Raw genomic sequence first — 8,269 nt, 5'->3', positions numbered from 1 at the left:
GAGCCACAGTCCGTAACAATAATTGACTATAGTGCCCATGTCCGATGCTGCAAATACACCTGTTCTATCAGCCTCACAGTGAGCACAGCTCTGCCTCTGATGAAAGCCAACAGCATCACAGTAACACAGTTGGAGCTAAATGCGGCAGATTGAAAAATGTACTACCATTATGAACTACAACTTGTACAAGTGGAATAACCGTTATACCTAGAACTCTGGTGGTCAAATGAAATCATGTATTTCATTTGATTCATTAGACTGAAGAACTGAAAGACTTTATTTAAAAAAGTCACATCACATCAATGTTCATATATTCAAATCGAGCTGAGGTCATTATGAATTATAGAAAAATAACTAAAACAAGTGGTTTATAAGAAATAATATATAGAAATGTGTAAAATAGTTAGCCTTTTTTGATTCGTTGCTATATTTAAAAGATATTATATAAGAACCAGGTCATTGTTAAATGTTAAATTACCAATCGTTCGGTCAATACTGGAAAGTAGCTGTAAATGTTTGAAATATAGTACAGGAAACGAGAGGTTTTAGTGTGTCTATCTGAGTGACAATGGGTGCATATATTTAAATCGAATTTGAAACTTCGGTGTAAAATGAGATTGCATTGGTAAATCTAATTCATATCAAAATTGACTTCTTTGACTTTTTGAGGACCTTGTCATTGTGGTGGAAACTTCTGGAGCAATGGAGACGAAACTCAGAGAGACACGGTAGAGCTGGAACTTTTATGGCAAACACTGAAGGTTCATTATGAAGTTAACGCCCGGAGAATTGACAAGACATTTGCTGCAGCCACGAGTTGACAGAGCGGTTGCCCGACCAATTCTGAAGAACTCTACTACAATACGAGATTTTTACTAGTTCAGAGTGTATAATCAATATTCCTCAGTCGCCAGACTAAACAAATATGAACTCTACGTCTAACTAAAACTGTCATCTAGGTCAATAAAATATGCTTACGAGAGGAGGTGGTGCTAGATAAACTGGCGCCCAGCTGTCCCAAAACAATAACAAAAAATCTTAAGTCAGCATGAGGGGCCTGTACTACGAAGCTGGTTTTCTGGCTTACCGGGGTAACTTCGAGAGTAACTTGGTCACGTGCAGCGTATGTTGCTGGTTAACCCATACTACGAAAGTTGGATATGTTAAAACCGAGGTATGCTGCCATGGCAATATACGTAGGATCCCAAAACTGGTCTTCCCAGTTTTAGTTCTTGGTTAACCCTAGGTTTCCGATTAACCACACCCTATTTAGACACCACTCCTCCACCGACATGTCCCCTAAAGACAATGCCAGCATACCTGGACGATCCGTACGATATAGGCGCGCAGATTGTGAGGGGCTCTCTTCGGAGGGCGAGGGTATTTAGAGACCGCCAGAATCCGCTGGCGTACCCGGACGATGTTCTCCATGAAAGATATAGATTCTCAGCTGAGGGAATTCGTTACCTATGCCAGCTGCTCGAGGCGGACGTCTCTAATGTAACCCGCCGAAGTCAGGCCCTCACAATCGAGCAAATGTTATGTCTTTCATTGCGCTATTTCGCCAGCGGACAATATATGTATTCCATCGGTGATGCTGAAAACCTGAGTAAGAACACTGTATGCCGGGTGATACGGAAGGTGGTACTTGCTCTCACTAAACTGGTGGATGCATTTGTTGTATTCCCTGGCCATTTGCCTGCACGTCAGATAAAAGAAGGGTTCTATGCAATCGCTGGTAATATGCCACTAATCTAAAAATAGGTAATTTGCACATTTCATAATTGTGACTGGCAACTGATTTGACTAACAAAATATCTAGGTTTCCCAAGAGTAATTGGAGCCATTGATTGTACGCACATTCCTATCAGTGCACCCCTGGGAGAGCATGAGCGGGATTTTGTGAATAGAAAGTCCAAACACACCATCAATGTCCAGGTAATACACAAGACTAACAGATTAACAGTAGGCGTACATTGTACAGTCCACGATTCATTGGAATAGGTAATGTCAACCTGTCAATTCCTGTTGTCATGTAGAATGATTTCCTGTCCTCTGCATGGGGTGGTGTCATTTACATGCGCAACAGCATGCCTCACCTGTTATGTTCCTTACCTGTGCACATATTCTTAGATGACATGCGATCACCACTATATGATCACAAGCCTGGATGCAAGGTGGCCAGGGTCAGTCCATGACTCCCGTATATTCAGAGAATCATCACTGTCTGACAGATTCCACCAAGGTAAAAGTCCTATATCGATTTACCTGAAGTAATATGCTTTAATAGTGAACATGAAATCAGTGTGACAGTTGTTTAATTTTTCCTCCATTTCATCTAAGGGCAATTTGATGGAATCCTGCTGGGGGACCGTGGCTACGCATGCATGAAGTTCCTCATCACACCATTTCCTGATCCACAAACAAGGCAACAGAGATCATTTAATCATGCACACAGTGTCACTAGGGCCAGGATCGAAATGACATTTGGCATATTGAAGGCCCGATTCGCCTGCCTGAAGGTCCTTCGGGTCAAGCCAGACAGGGCCTGCCAAACCATAGCAGCATGTGTGGTTCTTCAGAATGTCGCCACAATAAGGAAGGAAAGAGTGCCCCCTCATGATCCTCCCCCACCCCCTGATATTACTGATCCAATCACCCTGGATCATCCAACAGGCCGTGCTGTCAGGGATGCCATTACCAACCAGTTTTTCCAATGAATTGTACACACCACAAATTAAATGCACAAAAATAAAGACATGTCACACCAATCTCTGATATTCTTCATTTATTAGATGACTCTCTTTCCTGCAAGAAGAAAAGGTGACGAAAAGCCAGATCAATGACACACATATAGGGTGTGGGTAGCCTATATATTAATGGAGTGATAAGACAATACCTTCTTCTCATGTTCCAGCTTTTCAATTTCTAATTCCAGCTTTCTGATCTCCAGCCTCTTCTTTGTGCGGTCTAGCTCCAGCACTTTCTTGTATAAACTGCGGACATTGTCCACTGTGGCCTACACAACCCCCACCCCATGTTGTACACATTAGCCTAGTATGCATTATATTCAGTAATTAAACAAGGAAGGAGAAACTGTACTTTGTCTGACTGTGAGGTCCCTGGGAGGGAGGCTTCAGGAGGGGAAAGCTCCTCCAAGTCCTCCTAACACACACACACACACACATTGCATTAATGACACAGGTCACTTGATTCAGACAGTACTGACAAATGATGCTCACCCTCCTAGGACATTAATGTGGCATATAGTAGCAGTAAAGTGTTTTAACCTGCATGTGTGTGTCGGAGGGGGCTGTGAGGGTCTCGTCATCATCATCATCATCATCATCATCATCATCCTGAAAAGATTCAGAATTTTACGCTGCACCCATACTTTAGGGGTGACATAGCCTAATTTACATGTCATGGATGTTATCCATTTGAATTACCTGTGTCAGAGGATGAATGCATCCTGGTGGCTGCAGGGTTGTGATGTTTCCACCCTCGACTGCATGCAACAGAAGACACATGTTACTGATGATTCAGGGGAAGAAAGCCAAAATACTCTAACATGAAGAACGATGAATGCCATACATTACCTTGCACATAGAGGGTGGACATTTCAGCTGCCCCAGGGTTAGACTGTACCCCTGCCACCCCATCCATCATCACCCTGCCACTGTTGTTGGCTAGGGCCAACTCTTCAGCAAGAGTAAAGGAGTCTGGTGCCCTCCCTCCTCCTGTGCGCCTTATTTCTACCTTCTTTTTGTTGGCTGTTAAAGACAGACACATTTAGCTCTCTCTGACAAGACACACACACACACACACACACACACACACACACACACACACACACACACACACACACACACACACACACACACACACACACACACACACACACACACACACACACACACACACACACACACACACACACACACACACACACACACACACACACACACACACACACACACACACACACACACACACATTCTTACTTACCATTCTGAATGATGTTTTCGTACTTCATCTTCACCTGCTGCCAGGTCCGTTTGGCGCTGCTGGTACCTCTGGAAGTATTTAAGGGACATACACAGAATTAGTGAAGGGGACTAAACATTCAGTTGTCCTGCTTCATTTGTGGTTGCACATACGATACAGTAACGTTCCGACTGTTATTGTACATCGTCCTGACATACTGTATTCAGGTTGGGATTATTTTAACGGACATATAGAAGTAAAGAAATAGGCCTACTTACGAATTTACGCGGTCTGTAATTTGCTGCCAACACCCCAGTCGCGCCTTGTTTGCTGCCGCGGTGTTGGATTTAGCAGCCAGGGTCGGTTTATACTCTTCATAACTCCTCATTATGATCTCGCATTCCTCTTCTGTGAAATAGGGAGAGCGCGCCATGATCGAGAGTGTTTTTTTGCGCTGGTACCACCCCTTTTATGTGAACGCGCAGTAACTCTGGTTGAGTGAACACAGGTTCAGCTGATCAACTTCATAATCAGCGTCGTAGTACCGTTTAAGACCAATCAAGATGTCCAGGTTTAGTCAACCCCGGGTTACCGCGGAAACCCTGAGTTAGTTCTAAGTAGGTTGAACTCCGTTCGTAGTACAGGCCCGAGCTCATACCCGGTATGGGAACAACAAGGCTCAGGAAGTCCAAACTGCCCCTCTTTAATGAAGATAACAGAACCTCCAAGGCAGAAGAACTATGCCATGGCAGTACAGACAGAGGAAGGAGAAAATGATGAACCAGGTCAAAGGTTAAACACCTAAGAAAAATATTATTACATTGTTTATCCCAAAAATTAAATCAATTCATGAATAAAGAAAGCTCTTGTTCAATAAACGCTAAACGATTTCATCGGTGCTTTTATTCTGAAAGGTGGAACCGGTAGTACTGTACAAGACCGTAACGGAAGTAGCTGTGTTGTTGGAAAGGAGGAAGATAAAGCTACCAAAGGCTGTCAATATTTTTTATAGTGTCTGGTTAATATATATAACCATAAATAAAACCATTCATCATGAATGGACTTCCGGTTGCTGTGGTCACCTGGAGATAACGTCTGAAACCCTGCTGAGCTTCAGTGAGTGCTTTAGGAGAACAACTGTGTTTACATCTGTTAGCATTGTAGCAGCTAATTAGCTAAATGCTACACATTAAGATCTAACGCACCCTGGACTTTAACATTTTATCCTGAAGGATTTTATTTTTCAATACATTGTGTGTGTGTGTGTGTGTGTGTGTGTGTGTGTGTGTGTGTGTGTGTGTGTGTGTGTGTGTGTGTGTGTGTGTGTGTGTGTGTGTGTGTGTGTGTGTGACATTAGAGTTATACGTTTACTAGGTGATGCTATACTTTTGTTTTGTACTATTTATATTGTAGTAAAATATACTATGGTTGTTTTTAAGCGTCAGCGTTATTGAGTAATGTTGAAAGAATAGGACACCTTCAATTAAACCCTAAAAATATTTATATTACATTCTTCAAAACCACAAAATATTGATATTATACACATCATCTGTTCTGGTATAACAACCCTTCGTTCTTTCTGTGTGAACCTCCCCATCACTTATGTATCCTAGTTTTATCATCATCCCGCTCTCTCAGACCTGTTTGTGTTCAGATGTCTGTCCTGTGTGTCTGGTTCCACTCAGGTAGACCCGTGCCGTCAGGTGATGGAGTTGTCTCAGAGGGACCGGCTGTCGGAGCTGGTGGAGGAGCTGACCACATCAGGACAGCCCCAGCTCAACCCGGACCGGATGAAGGACATGAAGAGGATCTGCAAGTATGTCCCGGAGGAAATGCCCCATCCAGAGCGCTGAGAGCAGGCAGGGTTACAGCTGCTCTACTCACTACTCCCTCCTACAATAAAGAAGCCAACCCTGTTTTAATTATTCAATAACAGACACAGCAGTGTAAAGCTTTGTTTAAGCTGTTCTGAGTCCTCTTTAATAAAAAAAATTAATAACAAAAAAAAAACGGGCAACTGCATCTTGACCCTAGAATGGATAAATAATAATGATACAAAAATAAATAATAATAAATATAATAATTCTACTTCTTATAATAATAATAATAATATTATTAATGTATACTCACCTAAATAATTTAACATACAAAACCAATATTCCATTGATTTATTTAGAAAACCCTCCATTGTCTGAGAAATGAGCAGATACATTGTGCTACCAGAGAAACATTTCCTATTAGGGTAAACATTTTCTTATTGGAAATTCGAGTGCAAAAAATGAAATGCACAGTGTAAGCATTATAACAGCTTAATACTTTAAAACTATTAATAAAAAAGCTCTAAATACATAGCTTTTCAAGCATAATACCTGTTTACAATGAAGCTACTGTTTCCTTATGTTTAGTATCAGTATTACTGTCACGGGCTATCTTTCCATTGAGTTTAAACACTACCAAAAATCCCAGGACACAAATGATTCATTTCCATGAAGTTTACTGGGAATCTTGTGAAACTGTAAACACAGAACAATGATACAATCAAGCTAACCAAATAGCAAGCAACGGTAAAGCAGAAAGCTAAAACTTAGCCTAGCAACACCATTAGCGTCTTAGCCATCTGAACTCACAACCTCAAAATACTTGACGACGTAAGTTTATAACATGCATTAATACTTACAGACTTTGCCTTTGCAAAGAGAGAGAAAGAATAGCCTTTAACTGAGGAGCTGATGACTGGATGTGCTCATGCAACTGTATCTGATCGCGGCATGGCAAATTTACTTACAGTCTCCCAGCATGCACTGCTTATATATTGCCATGGTTGTGAAAATAAACAAATTGCATTAAACTATGATAGCAGAGTAACAAACACATTTCTAAAGGCATAACAATTACCATTGATAATCATATTCTAACAACCTTTATTTAGAGTGTTTGAATACAATCATGGTGAGTTAGAACCCACAGGAGAATAAGAACATCAATAATATAAAATACTTTATGAACGTTATATAGAATTGAATGGAAACGGTTCTTAACTGTGCGTCTCTCCCTCCTGGCAGAGCATCTAACGACTGCATAGAGCACGTGTACAACTCTGTGATGTCCCAGCTCAACCAGGAACACGCTGAGGTCCGACTCTCCGCCTTCCAGATCGCCACGGAGCTCTTCTCCAGGTCTCACCACTTCAGGACGCTGCTGGTGGACAACTTCCAGGTACCAGCCTCCTGTAGACCTCCTGAACACCTCGATACCTTAAAACTAGGGATGCACCGATTGTGAAATTCTGGGCCGATGCCAATGCCGATGTTTAAAATAACAACTTGGCCGATGGCCGATACCGAGGCCGATGTTTTTCTTTTTGTTATTTATCCCCTCTTTGGTGCCACAGAAACATTACTGAACTATTTTAAAAGTCTTTCAGCTCTTCATCATACTATTATTTAATGAGCACAAATTCAATTAGACACATTTATGAAACAAAAACAACTTTTATTGTCAATTTTTAGTTGACATTTAAGATAACCTTAATTTACAAGTTCTTTTCTGAAAATAACTTTCAAAAGCCTTCTTAGACTGTTAACTAATCAATGAAAATAATTTGTTTTTAGTAGTTACATTGCCCAACAAAATTATTTGAGTGGTTCTAGCCTGATAAACACAAACTTACTCAATGAAAAGCTGTTTTTTCAGTACCTACATTGCCCAGTAAAAAATATTTGTCAAACATAAAATACATCAAGTGAAATGTAAAAACAATTGGGAAATAAATAAAATATGTTATTAATAAATACAAACATAAATAAATAGGGCTATGTTTCACCTTGTGTATTTTTCATACAGAATAAAACATTACAGTGTTTCAGAACTTATGGGCTGGAACATGGGGCATCTTTATGAAACAAAATCGGCCTCTCAGGAAAAACAGTCCCAGTAGGCCTACTCTTCTTAACATTAATGATACATGTATGTATCTCTCACCTACTTCTTGATGCATGTTTTTCTTTACAAAGATAAGCATCTCTGCCTTGTCGCTGCGCTGGCTAAAAACACCATCATGGACCGCAAGTTGCAGATGTGCCATGCAGCCAAAACTAGCCAGACCACTGTCCATCATAGCTTTCGTCATATTCCTAGCATTATTTCTTACCACAGCATGCACTTTGGTTTTGTCAATGTTCCACGTCTGGATTTTTTTTTCAAATGCCTCCCGAGATGGCAGCTGCTGAATGGGTGCCGGTGAACTCCTGAGAGTGTAACACTGCTTTTATCAGGTTGAAAT

The 8,269-nt window shown here is 41.0% G+C and overlaps 3 protein-coding genes across 6 annotated transcripts in view; 2 read left to right on the top strand and 1 right to left on the bottom strand.

The window, feature by feature from the left end:
- The first annotated feature begins 1,079 nt into the window (after positions 1-1,079).
- On the top strand, positions 1,080-2,771 carry LOC134859334 (putative nuclease HARBI1). The gene is made up of 4 exons (XM_063875759.1): positions 1,080-1,738; positions 1,823-1,938; positions 2,134-2,245; positions 2,344-2,771. The coding sequence occupies exons 1-4, from the start codon at positions 1,309-1,311 to the stop codon at positions 2,718-2,720; spliced, it is 1,035 nt and encodes a 344-aa protein (XP_063731829.1). The 5' UTR covers positions 1,080-1,308; the 3' UTR covers positions 2,721-2,771.
- Positions 2,772-2,773: 2 nt separating this feature from the next.
- LOC134859335 (myb/SANT-like DNA-binding domain-containing protein 4) lies at positions 2,774-4,651 on the bottom strand. The gene is made up of 7 exons (XM_063875761.1): positions 4,266-4,651; positions 4,009-4,076; positions 3,600-3,773; positions 3,450-3,508; positions 3,291-3,359; positions 3,103-3,165; positions 2,774-3,019 (listed from the first exon to the last, which is right to left on the bottom strand). Exons 1-7 carry the CDS (start codon positions 4,418-4,420, stop codon positions 2,870-2,872), a joined length of 738 nt encoding a protein of 245 aa, XP_063731831.1. The 5' UTR covers positions 4,421-4,651; the 3' UTR covers positions 2,774-2,869.
- A 275-nt stretch (positions 4,652-4,926) lies between these two features.
- Positions 4,927-8,269, top strand: part of uvssa (UV-stimulated scaffold protein A) — a 64,596-nt gene continuing 61,253 nt past the window's right edge. For 3 of the 4 annotated variants that reach the window (XR_010165130.1, XM_063876288.1, XM_063876286.1), the window contains exons 1-3: positions 4,927-5,103; positions 5,673-5,803; positions 7,050-7,203. Coding sequence is in view for 3 of the 4 variants with exons in the window: in XM_063876288.1 (XP_063732358.1) it covers positions 5,694-5,803; positions 7,050-7,203 (264 nt within the window). In the remaining variant the exon portion in view is untranslated. The remainder of the gene's footprint in view (positions 5,104-5,672; positions 5,804-7,049; positions 7,204-8,269) is intronic. The other variant, XM_063876287.1, reaches the window with a different exon arrangement.

Source organism: Eleginops maclovinus, chromosome 23 (genome assembly GCF_036324505.1).
Source record: "Eleginops maclovinus isolate JMC-PN-2008 ecotype Puerto Natales chromosome 23, JC_Emac_rtc_rv5, whole genome shotgun sequence".
NCBI lineage: Eukaryota > Metazoa > Chordata > Actinopteri > Perciformes > Eleginopidae > Eleginops > Eleginops maclovinus.
The sequence above is the reverse complement of the archived record's forward strand: the minus strand, read 5'-3'. Positions and strand labels throughout refer to the sequence as shown.